The 22764-nt window shown below is 41.2% G+C and overlaps 2 protein-coding genes across 2 annotated transcripts in view; both read right to left on the minus strand.

The window, feature by feature from the left end:
* The window catches only part of XYLT1 (xylosyltransferase 1), a 316864-nt gene that overhangs the window by 265881 nt on the left and 28219 nt on the right, over positions 1 to 22764 (minus strand). The window lies entirely within an intron of this gene.
* Positions 8359 to 9348, minus strand: LOC112113832 (histone H2B 8-like). Its single transcript, XM_024210260.2, has 2 exons — positions 9335 to 9348; positions 8359 to 8728 (listed from the first exon to the last, which is right to left on the minus strand). The coding sequence occupies exon 2, from the start codon at positions 8725 to 8727 to the stop codon at positions 8359 to 8361; it is 369 nt and encodes a 122-aa protein (XP_024066028.2). The 5' UTR covers position 8728; positions 9335 to 9348.

The raw sequence follows: 22764 nt of genomic DNA on the forward strand, positions 1-22764 counted from the left end.
ATGCTGCGCGGGGTGCCAAATTGGCCAATAGCTTGAGTGGCTGAAATGGTTATGTATCTGACTGGACACAAAGGTATATAGGTCATCACATTTGATACTATTGTTATGCTTTTAAGAGATCAGTAACCTAAATATAGAAGTCATCAAATACTCAAATCAGATGCTTTCAAAGGCTATAAAATACATACTCAAAATTCATTCATGAATGAATGAATGAGAGAAGTTGCCTCAGGCACCAGAACTGGGGTCCATAGTATTTGATGTCAGGGATTTGCCATTAAGCTAAAAATGCCATTGTACTAAGATCAGTGGCGGCAGAAGTATAAGTAATCCACGGTTATTTATAGATGAAAAGTCATTGTTTTTAAAGGGCTGAAGGTTAAGAAATTCCATTATCTTTAATATGTAGCAAAGATTTTCTTCCTTAAATAGTTGCTCATGGGGCTTATTCCCAAACTCAGCTAGAGAGAAGAAAAGACAAACTTGAAACAAGGAAATGAGTTTCTGAGGAGGAGACTGGAGGGGGAATTGATTTTCCCTTCATGGATCTGGCAAAATAAGAGCAACACATAAAACCCCAAAATGGAGAGGTTATACATTTTAGCTTTAGTGACATGTCTATGGCGTCTATAACCATAAGCCATAACAAGCAAGCAGATCCTATTGAAAAAAAAAGGGGAACAAAAGCCAAACCAGTATGGCATACTTCAAACATATCTGCAGGTTTCTCGGAGCTAGCACCAAACCGTCCTACTTTAACAGAGCCCACAGCATGGGTCTTGGAGTACCTGCTCAGCATGGACTCAATCCCGCAAGGTGCAGAACCCTCTGGCCTGATCCAGCAAAACACTTAAGCCTGTGCTTAACTTTAAGTATGAATGGTCCCTTGGAAGTCAATTATAGTCAACAGGAACTACTTGCATGCTGAAAATCAAACTCAGGCCCGTATGCTTTGTTGAATTATGCCAGCGAGCTCAGAGCCCTAATGAGAGAGAATGGGGGAAGGGAGTGCTCTCGCTGGATTTAGGCTCCTGGTTCGAAGAGTCATTAAGCTGTCCATCAGTACTATCACACGCACAACAGAAAAATGTCATGATTGTTTTAAATCAGAAATCAAGCTTGAGTCTTTTTCTTTCACTTTTCTCATCAGCAATAGGCACAGTGTTTTGAGAACACAAAAGGGGAGATGCCTTGTTAAAGTCAAAGAGGTGCGTACAGGAGATGATGTAATAGCTGCTGAAAGAAAAAATTAAAGTGAATTCAAGTTCCAGAGGAGTCATGAGAGTCCAAAAAAAGGGGAAATGTGTAAAGAAACAGAGGTCTCATTCTATTCCCGGAAATTCTCAGCTAGAGTCTTGGTACAGCCCTTCAAGTACTCAGATAAGAATTTACCACACAGAAGATCCCTGCAGAGATACTAATGTAAACATGTAATCTGTAGAAGAGTCACCACTAAGTGACTAGGATTCAATGACGATCACTCAAGCAGAGTGATAAGCATCACAGTCTGAAGGCCTTGCAGGGTACTTTGTAACACTGGTATGTTGTAAAGATTTTCAGTCAAATTTAGACTTGGAGTAAACAGGTATAATTCCACAGCAGACAATGCACTTTCACCTGCATATACCACGGTTGAATCTGGTGCTCTCTCTCAACTGATTTTGCCAAAAACAAAAAAATGGATAGTAACCACTCTCCACAATTTCTATTGTTGTCTAAAACTAAGATACTGAGCTTAGAAAACCTGCAGAGTTAAGAATCCATATTCATCCCTGGTGTAATTCCAATGATTTGCATCAGGAATTAATTGGGCCCCAAATACTTAGTTTGCTAAAGAAATTTAAGCAAAAATTAGAATACACCTCTACCCCAATATAACGTGACCCGATATAACACAAATTCGAATATAATGCAGTAAAGCAGCGCTCCAGGGGGGCGGGGCTGCGCACTCCGGTGGTATGACGTTGTACAGTCTATATGGTTTTATAAAAACATGATAATAAGTGGATATAATGTAACTGGGATAGTTTTAGAAAAATATGGTAATAAGTGAATAACACGTAACTGGGATATGCTTCATGCAAAAGGTCTCTTGTACGGTATCATTACAAAGCTTATAATCTACTGAGTATGATCATCCGATTTGTATAAATGTACCACTCTTGTATCTAAAACTAGAAATATAAAATATAACTCTGAGGGCCTATTGTAATTATGTAAAGTGTGGACCATTAATGATGGTTTGGAATCTTGATGACTCCCATTAACAAGGACCATTATCCGCTGTGTTTACCTGTGAGTCTTCCTGTATATGTTTGTGCTGGCAAGTGGGCAATGAAGTCTTGCAGTGACATGTGATCATGTCACCTGAACTGGAATCCATCTTTAACCTGGTGCTTTTCCAGTGAGGGGGGGTGGAAACCCAGAGGGACAAAGGGTTCCCACCTTATGCAAAAGATATATAAAGGGATGGAACAGAACAAAGTGGGGAGAGGAGCCATCATGAAGAATCCCCTAGCTATCACCTGAGCTGGAACAAGAGCTGTACCAGGGGAAAGAATTGTGCCCAGGCCTGGAAGGTGTCCAGTCTAAGAAAAACTTACTGAAGCATCTCTGAGGGTGAGATTATCTGTATTTAGTTTGATTAGACATAGATTTGCGCATTTTATTTTATTTTGCTTGGTGACTTACTTTGTTCTGCCTGTTACCACTTGGAACCACTTAAATCCTATTTTCTGTATTTAATAAAATCACTTTTTATTTAGTAATTTACTCAGAGTATGTATTAATACCTGGGGGAGCAAACAACTGTGCATATCTCTCTATCAGTGTTATAGAGGGCAAAGAATTTATGAGTTTGCCCTGCATAAGCTTTAAAACGGATTTATTTGGGTTTAGACCCCATTGGGAGTTGAGCATCTGAGTGCTAGAGACAAGCACACTTCTGTGAGCTGTTTTCAGGTAAATGTGCAGCTTTGGGACAAGTGATTCAGACCCTGGGTCTGTGCTGGAGCAGACGGGAGTGTCTGGCTCAGCAAGACAGGGTGCTGGAGTCCTGAGCTGGCAGGGAAAACAGGAACAGGAGTAGTCTTTGCACATTGGGTGGCAGCTCCCAAGGGGGTTTCTGTGATCCAACCTGTCACAGGTGGATCAAAGCAAGTTCGATATTACGCGGTTTCACCTATAACGCGGTAAGATTTTTTGGCTCCCGAGGATAGCGTTATATCGGGGTAGAAGTGTACTCTGCTTGCATATTAGGGGTATAATTCTGCAGTTAACTGGCTGAGATGAGCCAAAATAGCTGATACAACACAAGAGGAAAACTTGTTCAAAGTGCAAGTTTGAGAGAGTAACTATGTCACACAAGATGCTTTAAAAGAGACAGGAAGGAATGCACTAGATGGGAAAGGCAGCATCACTTCTGCTAAACATTGTCCAACACATAGCCTCCTTAAAATACTGATACTTAACAGCCATATTCCCATAGACCCTAAATGCCTATTTACTAATAGACAACTGGAATCCTATTATTTTGCCCCATAGACATACACAGGTATGGCAATCTTCATTTTAAGAGTATTTCATGGCACTATAATATAGTTGTTGACAATTAACAGGTTCTAATAACCCTTCAAATCTCAGACTAGTGCTGCCTGGAGATGTACTGTAATGCTTTTCCAACTGTTCTTTATGGGACGGCTTTTGTTTTGTTTTGTTTTGTTTTTGAGAGGTTAGAACAGAGCCTAGTTACCACAGTGATGCATACTGTGCATTAGATGGATATTGCAAGAAAAATGCTACAACTGCAGTAAAATGTGATTTAAGCAACTACCTAAGGGACTAGAAAGAATATTTTGTGAAACAATAAACACCATATAAATGCCTTAGTTAGACCAAACAGCATCTCTGCTTCTATCCTTAACTCCTCCCAGCCCAATTTCCTCATTGCATGGGATCTGGGAAGGATTAGCATGCTCCTTACTTTCATATGTATATTTTGGGATGAAAAAAATGTCACTTAATCACACTTTTCCTGCACAGGGGAATTATTGTATCATTTTATAGCAATCTATTACAAACTGCTTCCTTCTGCGTTGAACAACAGAGCAGGGCATATTGGCTGGTCATGTCTAAGGAAAATCAGGCAATGAATAAACTTTAATGACAATTCTACTCATGAATGCACAGATCATGAGGGTGATGCAGACGTTTCCCTGCTGTACAATGAGACCTTGTTACCAGTAGGTTTGAGATCTCTCAGAAGGCTAGCGTTCCCTAGGACAACATCCTCTAACATTTGGCATCACAGCTCTAACTTGGCCATTTCCCCCAGGAGCAAAAGTTTTCTTTGTGCAACAGCAAGGCAGTGTGCCTCTCCAAACCTACCTTACAGCCAAGTTTTACACTTCTGATGAAAGAAACCCATTTAGTATGCTTGCGAACCGCTGCAAACTACAAACATGCAGGCTCTCAGGGAGGCATGATGCAGACAGAGCAGGATTCTTATAAAACTGCGCTCAACTGGTAGAGCCAGTGTGACACATTGACACTATGACATTATAAAAACAACAAACTTGTTAGCCAAAAAAAGGCTAGTAACTAACGATCATGAAACTTTAAATAGAACAATTAGGAAAGCTATAGGGCCTGATTCTTCATCCACGTAAACCAGTGTAAATAACATCAATGAAATCTGTAGAGTACCACAAGCGTAAATGAAGAGAGAATCAGGACCTTATTCTTCAAATTACTGATATAGATGGGCCAGATCCTCAGTTGCTGTAAATGGAACCAATGTAGCCAACAGAACTACATGATTGATCCCAGCTGAAGATCCCATAATCTTTGAAAACTTTCAAAAAATACTGCTCAGATACCCTAAGAAAAGGGCCCAACAAATTTACATTTTTTGTTTGTTTCATACAACACATCTACCCAGATTTGTATTTTTACCCATGATTTTTCCAACTATTATACACAGTTCTAGCATATACATTAGCTGTCTCTTACAGCTGAACTCTAATATGTGCCCAGTGTTTTTTCAAGTATTCTGCACCAATTATAGGAAAAATGGAAACACAGAAACAAATGCCCAGCCATATGGGCTTTAGTGAAGACAACACTGATGTAAAATTGAGAGGCACATCAAACTTCATTCAAATTCTCCAATATGGCAATGTATCTATGCACATTTTCTGACTTTGAGCTCAGACATTACTAATCTAGCTATAATCTCATCACTGTAACTGAAAGTGATTAGTAAATACCAGATAAATTTGCCAAATGTATGTGTGTTGTGTTGGTTTGACTTGGTTGGTGTTTTTTTCACAAGATTGCTTTCCTGGTTGATCTTTTCAGTTGCAATGAAATAATCTAGTTACATATCCCACAGCTGGACAGAATTGAAATATGTGAAAGTATTTGCTTTATGGGAGATTTTGCACCAAGCATTCTATTGTAATATAAAAGGCATAGACATAGCAGTATTTAACTCCTAGAAAACTAGCCATGAGTCTATATAGACACTTGTAAAGTAGGGATTAGCTAACTTTAATCATTTGGGTAATATCATTTTGGGATGCTATACTAGGAAGGCCCAGAGTCTGTGACTGATGGAAGAACTGAGGGGTGGGGGGTATCACTGAGGTCCCCCCCCAGGGCCGGCTTTAGGAAGTGCGGGGCCCAATTCGAACAGTTTCGACGGGGCCCCGGCAGGGATGACTAAAAAAAAAAAAAACACGTAAAAAAACACGTGGGGCTTGTACTCACCGGGCGGCGCTCCTAGTCTTCGGCGGTGGGTCCTTCACTCGCTCCAGGTCTTCGGCGGCACTGAAGGACCTGCTGCCGAAGTCCCGGAGTGAGTGAAGGACCCGCCGCCGAAGTGCCGCCGAAGACCCGGAGCGCCGCTGGGTGAGTAAAAATTAAAAAGGAGCCTCTAGCCAGGGAAGGGATTCTTGGCCACTTGCCCCCACCCTGGCAGCCCTGCCACTGGGCGCGGGGCCCTCTTAGGCGCGGGGCCCGATTCGGGGGAATTGGTGGAATTGGCCTAAAGCCGGCCCTGTCCCCCCCCCCCCCCGTTTTTGTTTTTTTTAAACGGGAATCAGCTTCATTCTCCCAGCTGACTTTCCAACTGCAAGCTGCTGACCCAGACACTGGGTACCATACCTCTCCATGAGGCCAGGAATTAGAAGAGTAAAGGCAGCATATGGGGCCTGGGAATGGGGACTTTTTGGCATAGAACCCAGAGCGGCTTCATGCCTGTAACCGGCTGACTGCTGAGAACAAGTAGTAGTGAGTCTGGCCATCGTGTCATCCACTCAGGAGGAGCCTCTTGAAATAGCCACAGTGGGTCCTAACAGAAGTCTAGAGAGATGGGGGAAGAAAGAGGAGAGATCTGTGCTGGAATACAGTGCAGGCCACTTCTTGGGGACCCAAGAACCAGTATAGTCATCCTGAAATACTACAGTGATAAGCATACTATAAATGCTTAGACCAGAGGTGGACAAACTACGGCCCGCGGGCCACATCCGGCCCGTGGGACCCTCCTGCCCGGCCCCTGAGCTCCTGGCCCGGGAGGCTAGCCCCCAGCTGTTCCCTGCTGTTCCCCCTCCCCCGCAGCTTCAGCTCGCTCTGCCACCGGCGCAATGCTCTGGGCAGCGGGGCTGCAAGCTTCTGGGGCAGCACAGCTGCAGAGCCTGGCCTGACCGGTGCTCTGTGCTGCGCGGTGGCAACGGTGTGGCTGGCTCCACCAGCCGCCAGCCACCGGTGCTCCAGGCAGGGTGGTAAGGGGGCAGGGAAGGGGGGGGTTGGATAGAGAGCAGGGGAGTTTGGGGAGGTGGTCAGGGGGTGAGGGGGTGGATAGGGGTTGGGGTGGTCAGAGGGCAGGGAACAGGGGGGTTGGATGGGGACAGGGGTCTTGGGGGGCAGTCAGGAAGGAGGGGGGATTGGATGGGGGTGGCGGGGGGCAGTCAGGGGACAGAGAGAAGGGGTGGTTGGATGGGGCAGGGGTCCCGGGGGGGCCGTCAGGAATGAGAGGAGGGGTTGGATGGGACAGTGGGGGGCAGTCAGGGGACAGGGATTGGGGGGGGTAGATGGGGCAGGGGTCCTGGGGGGGGGCGGACGATGGGAACGGGGGGGGTTGGATGGGGCAGGAGTCCCGGAGGGTGGAGTGGATAGGGTGTGGGGGCTGGGCCACGACCCCCTCCCCTAACCGGCCCTCCATACAATTTCCTAAACCCGATGCGGCATTCAGGCCAAAAAGTTTGCCCGTCCCTGGCCTAGACAGACAGATGATAAACTCAGTACATCTCTTGAGAAAATACTTCCCTTCCTTCAGGGTCTAAGGGTTAAATGCTTCACTTACATGGCACAAGGGAAACAATACTGGTTTTAGCAAGCTATTCCAAAGAACTTACAAGTCTTTTTAAGTGTCAGGCATGAGTATGCCACAACACAAGGAAAGCTCTAAGCCATAAGGTACACCATTTTCTGAAAGCAGTAAATAGTAAAACTGTCTTCACTTCAAAGTAAGAAGCACACCTCCCACTTGGATGTAATGCTAAAAGCTTGCCAAGGCCAGCATTCTGAAAAAATCATGGTATTGCAACTGATTATTCAGAGTCTGTAAATTAATGCAACACACTCTCACCCCACCCACCCAAGCCAAATGACTTGAATTTCACGGTATCATTTGTAGCAGCTAAAACACATTGCACGGTTATCCAGCCTGCCAGTGCTACCCATTAATCCAGATCAATGGCAAAAGGTCTCACTGATTTTCTCCTTGCCTGGTTCTTAAACCTTTACAGATGGCAACTAAAAAAAAATATGGCTATGAAGAGTCCTTACTCCTTGGACATACGAACTGAAACAGCCTCCTATGTGCATGAAAGTTACAGAAAAGTAAAAACAACTTGATTCATAACTTAAATCAACGGGGCAACACTTAAAGGCAACCCTTCCTGGCAGCCATGGAACAGAGAAGCAATATGCTGTGCAGTGTCGGGTAGCAAGCAGAAGTCCATCTCTGTCTGGTGACACCTTTTATGGATGGCATTTCTTCAAGTCACACATTGACCGATAGTAGCCTTCTAAACAAGAGTATGTTGCCATTGGCTGTCAGGTGCCACATCACTGCCCAGGAAAGTGGGACTAGCCTCAATATGAAAGTCAGGGCCAGGTATAATTCTGGTGCCCTTGCGATGGCTATTTCAAGTTGCGCCACCTCAACCATTTAAAATTTGCTTCTAATATTGTCCACGTTGCTGTGCGCATAAAAAGCTACGTTAAAGGAACATTATTTAGGTTGCAAAGTCAAACCCTTCAATGTTGTTGGTTTTTTTTAGAAAAAGAGACCAGTTACTTGGAGCTGGTGTACTTGGTCACAGCCTTGGTGCCCTCCGACACGGCGTGTTTGGCCAGCTCCCCGGGCAGCAGCAGGCGCACGGCGGTCTGGATCTCTTGGGAGGTGATGGTGGAGTGCTTGTTATAATGTGCCAAGCGAGATGCCTCCCCAGCAATGCGCTTGAAGATGTCATTGACGAAGGAGTTCATGATGCCCATGGCCTTAGAAGAGATGCCGGTGTCAGGGTGAACCTGCTTCAGCACCTTGTAGACATAAATGGAGTAACTCTCCTTCCTGGTCTTGCGGCGCTTCTTCTGGGTCTTGGTCACCGTTTTCTTACGGCCCTTCTTGGGAGCAGGAGCAGACTTGGCTGGATCAGGCATGCTGACTTTGAAGCAGCTCACTTGATAAAACACCAATAGAACAAGCTGAATGTTAGGGAATGCCAGCATTTAGGCTGCTCATGGAACCTTAATTTAGCCCCCTTCTGCATGTACATTATGATAGAGCCTTTCATGACACGATCACGCATTCAGGGGACCCCTGCCTCCTTCAGTGCACAGGAAGGACAACGAATCGGGGCTCTGTAGTGAATGAGGCTGCATTTCTCTACAAGTTAGAAGATGTGTAGAGAACAAGGCAAGCGACTGCAGGAAGAGAAAGGATACTTTTGTTGTTAAGGCAGATCAATGTTACACAGGAAAATTCAGTTTGATCCCTGCCTGTGTCACAGTCGTCGTATGTAGCACTGTGCAAGCCACCGCAACCACAGTTCTGGAAGCGGACAGCAACTGCACCTCTTGGGGCCCAACCTGACCACCTGGGAACTCATCTGCAGCAGTACTGAGCACTCACAGTCACAACTGACATCAGTGAGAGCTATGGCAGCTCAGCTCCACTGGCAGAAAGGCAGTGTGGTATGGGAGAAGGAGAACAGTGCCGAGAGTCAGAAAGTCCTGACTTCTACTTCTGGCTCTGCCACCAATCCACTGTGAGGCCTCAGGCAAGTCTCTTTGTCTTAGTTTCCCGATCTGTAGAATGATTATACTTTTATCATCTTGATGTGGTGACAAGGTTTGTGAGGCACTCAGGTACTATGGCAAGCCTTAGAAAAGACCGTGAAGGGAATGAATAATTCTATATTTATTGCAGGCTTTGAATGGTGTGCAACAAAGAGAGGGTGTTTGCTATGGGGCTCCTGCAGCGTCTGCTGCTACTGCTTTGGCAGTGGGATGGACACAGCCTAAGATTAGAATGTTCACCATCAGTTATTTTACCATGCTGCCACAGTGTTTCTGAGGAACACAAGTGAAACAGAGATTTTTCAAAAGATTACAGCTCAGCTACACCTGAATGAAATGTCATGGGACAAAGAAAATTTTAAAAAAAGAAAAAGACACTTCTGTAGCCCAAGAGCTTTCTCCCTGCCAAATTTCAAAGGCCTACTGCAAACAATGGTGGTGTAAGAGCGTCTCAAAAAAGTTTGCAAGAACCTTTTATAATGGAAAATGCTAGGCAATCTACAAACTGGGGTCGCTACCAGCTTCCCCCACCCAATAATATACACAGATATTTTTTATCTATACTTGTAGATATAGCTATAGATTCTAATTACACATCATTTTCAGAATTTATTCAAAGCTCATGGGGGGAAAAGCTGGACACCCCATCATTATTTCCTCGGAATAGAAGACTTACAATGGGATCTTCAGCTACAGCTCTCTGCTATTGAGTGTTAAAATCCTGCTGCTAGATCCATAGCTGGAGTAAGACCAAATGTGCAACAGTAGAGCTTAACTAGTGTCTCTAGACAGCTTGGATAGGCCCCGTCTTTTCCTTGAGTTGTAATCACTGACTAGTTAATGTATGCTATGGAGCAGCTGAGCTCATAACAATTATTTGAGTATCTCAGAAGTGTGCATTTATCATCTTCTTCAAAACACAAGATGTGACTTTACCCTTGAGGAATACAGTTTAAAACCACCAGAAACGTAGCTCTATGTCAGCAGCTGCCATTAGTTCAGAGCTTCTGGGGAATTTCCAAAAAACTTCTAAGGGAATGAAAAGTTAATAAAAAAAAAAAATCCTTCATTGTTCAATTACAACTGGGTGGAAACGACATGTTATTACAGGGTTGGCTTCCAGCCAGCCCATGCTTTTTACCTTGATAAATTGCCCATCTGATTAGAACAGAATATGGGAGGCAAATGAAGCTTTATCATTGTCATGTGACATATGCTTATCAACACTGTCTTCCTGTCATCTATATTCTTTCTAAATATAAAACCATGAGATGCTGCATTCCTGTCTGAAAAACCACAAATGTGTTTGTGACTTCTCATTACATTTGTAAGGCACTACAACAGAGTGGCTCAGAGGCACCAAAATGTTGCAGATTAATTGTCATACTCAATGCACTAGCAATAGTTCTGTCAATTGGATAATGCACACTGCATAACCATGCCTGTGGTTTACAATTCAATGTCATACCTGACTATTTCTACTTTTGCTCCTAGTCTTGTGCCCCTCGCATTTTTGGAAGAAATACACATTGTTGAGTTATGTGCCACATCAGATGCAGTTTGTAACTCAACCCCTTGTAGCACAAGTACTTGATGAGCCTCTTAACAGATGTGGAATAATGAAACGCCAGACAGATAATGCTAGCAACTAAACCAGGGAGGAACTGAATGCAACACACTGGGGATCCCTGCCATGATGTTGCAGAGGAGTGACTGCTCAATCTCATTTTTAACATAGAAGATCTAAACAAGGACAAATAGCTGGAATTTTCAAAAGGATCTAGATGAGTTAGGCAACAACTCCATTGAACCCAATGGGATTTGGGTGCCTAACTCCCTTAGGCCTTTTTGAAAATCGCAGCCTACATCAGTAGGTAACCCGGACCTGACCCTGAAAGGTTCTGAACACTTTCTGAATGGTACTTAAGTGTCAGCAGCTCCCACTGACTTGGATAGGAGTTGAGGGTGCTCAGCAAGTTGCAGAATTGGGCTCCAGGTTTCTACTGCAAAAAAACAATGCCTGGCCTAGAACCAGCACTGGCTTTGGCTCTCTTTAACTTGACCCCTGGCATCCTCGTTCAGTGGAAAGGCCCCAAGGGGCAACAGCGAAAAGACTGTAAGAACAACATTAAAAAAAGTCAAATACTGTACCATATTAGCTCATTCCTGTCAATTAAAATAGTAACAGATGCTGATAATTGTACTTATATAACCAGTGACCTTTAAAATGAACTAATTATTGAAGATTAAATTATTAGTTCATTTCAGAACCAAAGTTCCTAGAAAAAAATCTGTTCAGTCAGTGGAGGGCATGTCCTCACAACGATGCTGTAGGTCTCAGCAGCAGCTAATGCAAATTCTTCTTCAGCTCCATATAAAACTATACAGACAATCTGAGCAATTATTTTTGCAAAGCTACAAGGCTGATGAGAACACACCAAGGTGACGTACTGAGTTGGCCTCGGCAGGAATTTAAAAAGACATCAACACTTAACAACTAAGCCAGTCACCACGTAGCAGTTCTGTTCACATTTACAAGAGTAGGAGACAGATGTATACAGCCATGGAATGTGCCATATAAAACACTAATCTCATTGCAACACACATCTGTACAACAATAAAAGGAGTCTTTAAAACAATGTAGCCAAGTACTATGACATATGTTAAATATAGCCATGAGTGAACTGAGAGCAGAAATCCATGAAAACCTGTATTGATTGCAGTAAAGAAAATGTGTACATATTTGCAGTGGAGATACTTCCCACTGAAATTCTTTTCATTTGGTAAGAATACAGATACTGTGTTATACCTTTTCTCCTGAACAAAATAATAAAAGGGGCTTCATATAACATGGAAAGCTAAAGCAAATTTAAGCATGTTTTCTGATCCTTTAATATTCTCATGGCTCTTCCAATTTGTCAACATCCTTCCTGAATCATGGACACCAGAATGGAACACAGTATTCCAGCAACAGTCACACCAGTGCCAAATACAGAGCTAAAATAATCTCTCTACTCCTACTCAAGATTCCCCTGATTATGTGCCCAAGGATCACATTAACCCTTTCAGCACAGCATTAAACTGGAAGCCATGTTCAGCTGACTAGCACCAAAATCCCCAAATCTTTTTCAGAATCAATGTTCCCCAGGACAGAGTTCCCCCATCATGTAAATATGGTCTGTGTTCTTTGTTCCTAGATGTATACATTTAGCCATATTAAAACACGCATTGTTTGCTTGCCCCCAGCTCACCAAGCAAACTAGACCGCTCTGTATCAGTGGCCTGTCCTCTTCATTATTTACCACACCCCCAATTTGTGTGTCACCTGCAAACTTTAATCAGTGATGATTTTGTGTTTTCTTTCAGGTCATCGATAAAAGATGTTAAATAGCATAGGGCCAAGAACAAGCCCTGCAGGACCCCACTAGACCCCATCAGCTATTTGTTTGTGTTATCTGAAATAATACAAGCTGCCAGGATCCTAAGCAAGCCCAAAATGTTACAAGGGTTTCCAAGCGGTGTGTCCAGGAAGAAGTTCAGAAGATCCTCAGTTTGGACTCTGAGCAGTCTCTTTTGACGTATAATCTTTGCAACTATATACACATACAATGGTGACCCTTAAAAACCTTAAATTGACTTGAATAACCTCACTGTTTGTAGTATTCAAGGTATGTGGTAAATTTAGGGAAATACAAGAAAAATCTATTTATTTTAGGTAAAGCTGGCAAGATTTTAAGGTAGTCTATAGATACGAAGATACTGCTGTGCAGAGAGAGGGGGTATGTGCACTTACAAAATTACAGTTAACTGGATTTTTTCCATCAGCTATTAATAGAATATTTTGGCAGACAACATCCAAATTGTTATTTATTTTAAATAATCTGTTATTCTGGCTCCAATGCAGACACTACAGACAGTGTTTAACGCTGCTCTTCCCCCTGTTGCGTGTGCTCTGGGAATTCTATCCTGCCTCAGCAGGTCTCCTCTGTGTAGCTGCTGTTGATTGATGTCATGTTAAGCTGCCTCCTGACCCTGATCTAGCTTGGTATTAGGCAGTCATTGCTATAACTCACAAGTAGCAGAGTTTGCAGCCTCTCGTCATCCAACAATGGCTGGCAGTTGGGCTCATTCAGAGCCCATTAAGATGATTTTTCCAAGGCAAGTCCATGTGGACAGAATACTAATGGGCACTCTAACACAATGAAGGTGTCTGTTTGCCGTCATTCTTCTTAACCGCTGGGCTTTGTAATGATACAGTTTTGACAGTGTTGTTTTTTGAGCCATTGTGAATGAGTCAATATTTATTATTGCTATTTTACAAGATGACTAAGGTATAGTGTGGCATTCAGACAAAGCAGCTCAGAATTTCTTAGCAATGTGCACTCATACAAGTGACACAAATGCAAAACTGGTAGAATGCAGAACAATCTGAAGCACTAGAGATCTCTAAAGAAGAAATGTGGTGCACCTGTCAAAGGCAGACTGCATGCTCAAGCCTTTCCTAGCAAACCTTCCCTATGCCTATCCATCCCATGAAACCATTTGACATTCTTCTCGAAATTAAGTGAACAAGAAACATTTCTTTTGGCACAGTCCACTTCGAGCTTCACGTTGTCCAGCGAGTTAAAATAGGAACTTTTATTTGGATCCATTCTGTAGTTTGCAGCCTCAAGAGTCTGAAACTATGTGCACTTATTTATTCTGTCTATGTCTTTGTGGATACACCAGATTCATCTCTGGGGTAAATTCACTGATGTCGGTGGAGTAACTTTCCAATGTCTTAAAGGTTCATTTCAAAAACACCTCTAATATCTATCCACATCCAAAATATTAATTTCAAGTCCACTCTAACTGTATAGGAGGTTCAGATGTTTATGTGAGATTTAAATCTAAGATTATTCAGTGAGAAGAGATGTAATAATCCTGACTATTTCTTCTTTGAATTACTATTCCAAAATACTGCAGCTCTTGGAAATGTGTATTTTAACAACAGATTCAAAGGAGTTTTATCTGTTCTCCTCTAAACTAAGAAGATTATAAGCAAATGTATCCAAGTTTATGAGAAATTTAAAAGAAAGAATAAGTGGTAATATGAAAAGTTTGACAATCTAATGCATAATCAAAGAGCTAAAGGCCACAATTTAAGAACATCTGAGCAGAAAATGTTATAGAAAAGTAATTTATTTTCTCATCACAGAGTAATAGACCTATGAGATATGATTCCAGCTTTAAAAGGTTTACCGTGTCATTGAAGATAAAGGATTGATTTAACTATCATAGTTAGGCAGCAAAATGCTATGCAGTTTTTAAGCACCACTGTGCATTTTTGACAGCAACAAACAACAGCACATACCAATCAATTTTGGTAAATGAATCCATTTGAAGACAAGTGCTAGATAAATCACACTGCCCAAAAAAGGAAATTAGCAACAGTCGACAGTAAAATATTCCCATCAAAATAGATCCAAACAGAATGAAATAGAGCTCTGAAAAGAATGTGATGAAAGGATGTTAAGATAAAATATGAAACAAATTATTTCAGCCCATCATGGTTTTTAGGATGAGATTCCTGCAGTCAAGCCTCACACATACATTTTATCTTAACATTGTCTGGGAGAAGCATTCTGGACAGTTCCAGCACTGGAGTAAAGGTAAAATAGATGGAAAATTCGATCCCCATAGCATTCTTTTCCAACACACTGCTATTCTCTGGAGGTGAACTGTGAGAGACATGCAAAACTTCACAGGATTCCACTGACTCAGTTCTCTCCAAAACATCAGCATACACCAGTTAAGTTGTTTTTTTAATGTCAAGGACTGATTATTACTTATAGTAGATGTAGCTCCAAGGGGCCCCAAACGAGATTAGGGCCTCATTGTGCTAGACACTGTACAAACACGTAGTAAGAAACAGTTCCTGATCCAAAAAGGTTACAATCTATGTAGAGAAGACAGACCAAGGACAGAAGGGGAAACAGACAGTGACCTACCCACCGCCATATAGCAGGTTAGTGGCAGACCCAGGAATAGGAGGAGTCAGGTCTCCAGATTCCAAGTTCAACACACTCATCCACTAGATCATGCTGCCTCCCAGCATGGTCTGAAATACCCTCCCACCTCCAGAGATAATAGGTAGTAATACCTCCAAGGTCAGGGCCAAGGCATTCTGGCAAGGCCATGAGATAAGCAATACCTAAGTTGTGCAAAAATGGAGGGCTTCACTCTATAGGGCTCTTCACAAGTACTGATAATATTTATCTTCTTGCAGAGGGCCAGACAGTATCAATGCATCACTTGTATCCTAAAATCAAGGCACGGGTGCTGCATAGGCATTGTCTCAGAGCTTGGTATGGGGCTGAATTTCACCCTGAATTCTTAATAAGAGCATTAAAGACATACATTTTCAAAATTTTATTAGCCACTTAAAAGCCTTTGGAGTATGAGTTATATACTACAGAGATCACGTTGAACTGATCCGAGTCTTTGGCAAATCTGCCCCGCTTACCCAGAATGCTAATTGCTTCATTATACATCTTTACCCTAAAATATGATTTTTAAAAAATATTAAATAATCCATAAGATGCTGCTGATTGCAAAGTGGCAGCAACAGCAATTAAAAAATATATCACATACAGTGGTAGCTCTTAAAAGCTTGTCAATTTATTTTGGGTAACTAGCAAGGTCACAACTGTATTTGTAGTGTTTGCTTGTACTTCTCAAAAATTACTACAAGAACTACTTTGGATAATGCAAATAATGTATTTTCCTAACTTCAAATACTTGTTTACTTTTCCAAGGGAAGGTTTTGAGGAATACCAGGATATAGGAACACTCCAAATTTCAGCATTTTAAAACATGCAACACACATCAAGAAAACAGCAGTGCACATATGCAACAATAGAAAGCAGTTACTCTGTGTATCATTTCCTGTGCATGGTGTGACTCGCAAGAGTCTCTTTATTATCATATCTGAGGTTAAATCTTTGACATTGCTACTTGAGTTGTGGGTATGAAGTTTGCTACCTTCATTAAAGAGAGAAAAATCCATTCTATCATATGTTGTATACTCTATATGCAGATCTGTAAATGTTTCAGATACCTCTTCAGAGATGACATTCAGAGATCACTTCTTGAAGATGATGCTCCCTATCTGATGCTAGGTGCAGTGAAAATAGGAAGGCAAAAAAAAAGGGGGTGGGGGTGGGAGACTATTTGAAGAGATACCTTTCAGTTTCCTATGGGAAAAGGAAAAAAAATACACCAGGAAAAAAAGATAAGACTTTCTGCCATTTGTAAGAGGTATTCCTTTGATGCAAGCTAGCTAGCCTGCACATCAATTGAAGTAATATGCCCTTTTAAATAGAGATTTAAAAAAAAAAAAAAAGTTAGAAGCAGCAGTTTTTTAAAAAGCTACAGGTGTTATTTTTGCTTTGGTTACACCAATGAGACTGGTGAGAGCCAGCTTTATTTTGGGGAAAAAGCTCTACACAAGAATTCAAGGTATCAAACAAAAAACAGGCTCATTTTCCTCTCCTGATTACATTTTAGTGATCCAAACTGGATGTCTGTACATTAGTACTAGTCGCTGGCAGGTTCTGATGTCAGGTTGAACTGGACAGTGACTTTACACCTGTTTGTTTCAGCAAACTTAGCTGCTGGCTTGACAAAATATTATCACATGGACTTATATAAAAAAGCTATCTCCACAACCTTAAGTGCTAATGGTTTGATTCTTCCCCCCCCCTTTTTTTTTTCTTTTTCTGAAACGAAAGCTTGGATTCTACAGAATACAGTAAAATCACAGTGGCAGATATGAACAAACATAACAGGTGCAGACTAACTACAACAGCTTGACTATGAGCCTTTAAAAAAAAAATCTATTTGGGACTTTAAATTCTACCTGCGGAACAAAGCAAAGCATGGACCCTCATATTTATGCAATGGGCCGAGTGCTCTGTAGCACTCATTTCTGTGCACAGCCACTTCAAAGACAGCAACGTTACATGGAGAAAACTGGCAATGTTGACAAGTTTAAAATCTTACACACTCCTTTGTTCTCATAATGGCATTTTTGCTTAGTTTTTCCTCCCAACTCCTCAGACTATCTGCTATCAATAAATCATCAGCTCCAAAATGATTGCAGAACCTTCTTAAAAACCCAGCTACTAGGCTGGACAGACCATCACCAAGAACATCATGTTCAGATGAGAGAGCTTGTGTGTGGACATGGGTGGAGTGCAGAATCCCACTTAGTCATCCTTGCCTCCCACAAACCCTCTTTGGAATCTTCCCCAGATTTTCTGCCCTCTCTGGTGAGGTGTGTGGGCCAAAAAGAGTCCCTCACAATGAAGGGAATTTAGGCCATAACTTCCAAAGTCAAATCCTACATTTCACTGAACTTGCATCAGGAGTTAGCAGTTCAGGTGCACAAAAGTCACTAAACACATTCTGTCAGTGGACTTTAATTTTCCAGGTGTAAAGACCTTTGTCCACAACACAGTTATGGTATTTTGAGCATTTAACAAAGTCACTCTGATAGTTACACAAACATCTTAGACACTTCACACTAAGTCACACTGAGGAACAGTCTATATGTTACAAACTGCCAACTTTATTCCAGAAGTCCTACGAAACAAGTTTTTTTTGCATTAATTAAAATGTTGCTTACACAGCAAATATAGTAATATGTAGACTCCTACTTATAAAATAAAAACAGACTTCCAAGTAGGATGAAGTCCAAAATATGGATTCCATTTATAGACACAGCATCAGTAATTCTGCAAGACAGATCATGATTAGAGAATCTTTAAAAGATTTTTGTCTGCCACCAAAATAGTTCACCCAGTACAGCTTCAAACACTGCTTTGTGCAAATATAATGGCCTTACATCCTATAGTACTGTTAGAAACATAGACCTCGACTGTACAAGTAGATCTGCATGAGTTGTGTTCTACTGAAGTCCGTGAGGTTCTCTATGGGCTCAGTCATTTGCCTGCAGAGAATAACTTGCAGGATGGAGGTCTCAAACTGCAACTATACACAGGCTGTTACTTCATCCACCACTAAAATGCAGCCAGCTCTGTGACGAAATGTGGCAAACTGTTTAACGGCACAAAGCAGCACATTGCACAACAGTATAAGCCAGGGAGTGAAGAAAATCTTTTCCAACTTCATAGGGAATTTAGGTAGAAAGACAGTAGTTTGCCAAATCAGATTCTGGCCATGACTCCAGTATTAACATACCTATTTTTTGAATAGCGATGGCATGAAATCTTTAATAACAAGTGAACTGAACTTCTGTTTTGCATCTTATTAGAAAGATGGTCCATCTATTAACATAGTTCCACCAATGCAGCATCTGTTTAGTACAGACTTAAAGGGAATAGTGCCATTTAGACCCTGTGCTCCTTAGGAGCCATCCAAGTGCTGACTCAACCTTGTAACCTTGTTCATAGCTAGCGAGATTTAACAGAATCACAGGATGAAGTGATACAGTACATTAATAAAAAGTAATAAAACACCACACACCCAAGTGCAAAAGTTTGTTCCTTTCTGACATGTAGATAAGTACTAGTCTCTTGTCATTTAATACCATTAACTTAAATCAGATCATAACATAATGGCTCTGAGCCAACCAAAAAATTATCTGCTGGCTCAGGTTTTATCAGTTTCTAAAAGGCTACTCATTCTGATAGGGAACTGTCTGCACTCCTGCAGCTGCAGAAGGTTATGCCTTTCCCAAGGGAGGAGTCTTTCACCCCGCCCAATTCAGCTGTCATATATAACAAACTCAGAGCTTAACTTCCTTTCCAAATTAATAAATATATTAAAACAACACTGGACCTAATACAGAACCTCAAGGCACTCTGCTAACCTTTTGCCATGATGAAAAGTGATTATTTATTCCTATTCTTTGTTTCCCCTCTCAGCCAGTTTTTGATCATGGCAATATTTTGCCCCTCACTCACTGACTAGTGGAAAGTAGAACTTTTTAAATGTTAACATTCAACTCATTCAAACGTATTAAAAACATAGTTAGTTCAAGATTAGGACTATCAAGGGATAACACATCCTTGGGCTCAGCTAACAGAATTGGTAATACTGGATAAAGGGCCAAATCCTGTCCTGTGACTTTAATGAGAACTTCCCAAGTGTATCTGAGGACAGAATTTCACCTACAGCCCTGGGCTACACTATCTCAATCTCAGATTTAATGTTCTATTATATCATGTTCCCAGAATATATAGATTTTAAGGTCAGAATGGACCATTATGAATATCTATTCTGACCTCCTGCATGATATAAACCACAGAATTTCACTCAGTAATTCTAGTATCAAGCCCATAATTTCTGACTGAGCAAGAGCATCCACTCTTTATTTAAAGAGTTAAAATAATGGAGAATCCACCACGCTTCTGGGAAAATTGTTCCAGTAGTAAGTGCTCTTACTGTTAAAAGTGTATTCCCTATTTCTAGTCCAGTTTGGAACTATAGCTTCCATTTTAGCTATATTTATACAAAACTCTCACATGTAGTATTGTGTTAAACATGCTTTTAGAATATGAATCACTATATTCTACGCACACGTACCACAAGCAGGGATCAATTCTCTAACACAGCCCTACCAACACAGTTTAATAGATATGCCATATTTTGTTTCCATATATTCGTTTTAATGGCAGCCTTAGTTTTCAATTATTGTGATAAACAGATGAATAGATACTTGCCATAAAACATTTAGTTTCATAAAGAGTGCACAGCAGAATAAGTATGAAAAATGTTTTTAAATTAATTAGCCCCTTTCATGGAAAACCAAAAGTAAAATGCTTATTTTATAAATAATTGTTAACAGATCCTGCTTCTTAAGACAGAAGATTCCCTTTGGACATTTAACAGTGGCAATGTGACCAGTCATTGCTAAATTAACTTTCTGATTTATCTGGAGTAATAAAAATAAAGTCATCAGCTATATTTCCTCAAACACATGGGATTTTGTCTGAAGATGAGATTCTAATTGTACCTTCTTCCAACATGGTCTCTTGTGTTAGCCATCTTGGACTATTACACAAATATTCAATTTAAGATTTTCTATTTGCCTGAACAGGGTCAATCAAATAATTTTTAACAGTCATTTAAAATCTTACTTTTATACCTCACAGTGACGTCAGTGTAAATTTCATGATGTAGGATTTAATTTCAGGTGAAATTCACCTCTGTGCAGAGGGCAGCACGAAGGCCTATACATACTAACTTCCTATTTAAACCTTAATTTGAGGGCTTCAAAGTGGTGCACAGGACTGGTACTGGATCTCTGCACAGGGGTGAATTCACCCATAAAGCAAAAATGTGATGAAATCAAATGTATATTAACAATGGTGCTGGAACTAGGGGTGTTGAGAGTGCTGCCGCACTCCCTGGCTTGAAGTGGTTTCCATCATATACAGGGTTTACAGTTGGGTTCATTGGCTCTCAGCACCCTCACTATACAAATTGTTCCAGCACCCCTGTATACTAAATCAAAATGGCATTCAAGGGGAAGAAGTCAGATATTATAGATCAGACCTCATCAGAGAAGGTTGTGTTAAAGACATAAAGCCTGCAAAAAGAACTGTATGCTTATAAAACAAACCATGAAGTCTGTCCAGGTATTCATTCATTCTACCAACAAGAATATTTACTACTTCAGTTTATGGGCCTTTTGGTTGTCATCTAAAGATGAAATCATGGTAACACAAGGGACAGAGTCCTGCTTCATTTTATTTATTTATATATATGAAAGCTGATACAAATACTTGTTTTAAAAGGCTTTTATAAAGGAATATACAATTAATTAATGTTTGCAAACAGTATGTAAAGGCTATGTTTGAAGACTAATAAGATGAATATTAATCTTTTCTTGGTATATTTCCCTTATTTATGTGAAATAATGAATGTTCCAAAGTGTCAAGACCTTTGGTCAAGCCACTTATCTGCATTATTCAAGATCTAAAAGTACTGTGGTTTTATATTAAATGTGTAGCATTTGTGAAGGTTTCTGGTTGCACAGATAAAAGCTGCATGCCAGAAGTGTACTTCCAGTTGGAATATGCTATGCATTGTTTACATAGGTATTTTGCAGAGTCTGCAAAAAGTGCACAGTGCACCAAAGATTTAAAAAATTGTCTGCTTTTTCTCTTGAACAAAATTGTTCATTATGTGCATACAGGGAACACAATGTTAGGTAATGCTCAAAGCTTAATACAAACATCCTCTATTCAGGGGGAAAGAAAAATAATTAAAAGGACTCCATGAAAATATGACCTGTGGAAAATTATAATTTGGAGAGAAGTGACGAGGATACCAGTCTGTGATAACAGTTCTCTTTTGTGCCGCTATTATTGTTCTTTTAGAGAATAAAACAAAATTTCTGTTGTTTACTGAAGACCCCATACAACAATTTAACCTCTAAACATGTGATCAGTCCTTGTGCGGGCAAGTAGGGCGTGTTCCGCTGCATCACGGGTGGCCGAAGTTCAGCCCTGCAGGGATCCTAACACAATTCTGGCAAAGTGCTCAACACAGCAGTACAATTGTTTACTTATGTGGCCCTCTGCACAGCAGCCATCCCACAGTGTAGCAGCTGAGCATTCAGTCAAATGTTTCCATGTGTTGTCCCCTCAGGTTATTAGAAACAGTAGCAGCAGTGAGCTGAGCTCAGCACAAAGTGGAAATAAAGGAAAGTTTTGCACCAAAAAGGAATCTGGGATGAAAACTACATTGGGCAGAGTTTGCAAATGGTAAGCAGGCAATGGGTTGAAAGCAGAGAGTAGCAGCCGGTCTAAGACAGTGACACCTCTAAAATTCTATTTGTAAGTACTGCACGAACCACATACATGCCTTAAACCCTCCTCCCCCAATCCCACCTTATGTCTCTGAAAGACACCAACACAGTCTGAAATAATCACTAACCCACTTAACACGCACCAACTCACACAAAAGTCCAGTGAAATCATCTTGACAAAAGCAGGAACTTAGATTCCATTGTGACAAACATGGTGAAAATGACTAGACAGAACATCCCACAAAAACAGTCCGTTCACATTCTTTACAACTAGCCTTGAAAGTGCTAAATGTACTAAAGGGATCTTCACACGTTTTAGTATCCATTCCTTAGTTTACAGCTGCTATACCATATTAATCATCCCTTCAGCTTAAATTTAGCCAAGACAGCCATAGGCTATGTCTACACTACAGAATTAGGTCGGATTTATAGAAGCCGGTTTTATAGAAACCGGTTGTATGCAGCCGATTGTGTGTGTCCCCACCTAAAATGCTCTAAGTGCATGAAGTCGGCGGACCGCGTCCACAGTACCGAGGCTAGCGTCGACTTCCGGCGCATTGCACTATGGTACCTATCCC

The sequence above is a fragment of the Terrapene carolina genome, unplaced genomic scaffold (assembly GCF_002925995.2).
Source record: "Terrapene carolina triunguis isolate 2854851 unplaced genomic scaffold, T_m_triunguis-2.0 Scaffold93, whole genome shotgun sequence".
NCBI lineage: Eukaryota > Metazoa > Chordata > Testudines > Emydidae > Terrapene > Terrapene triunguis.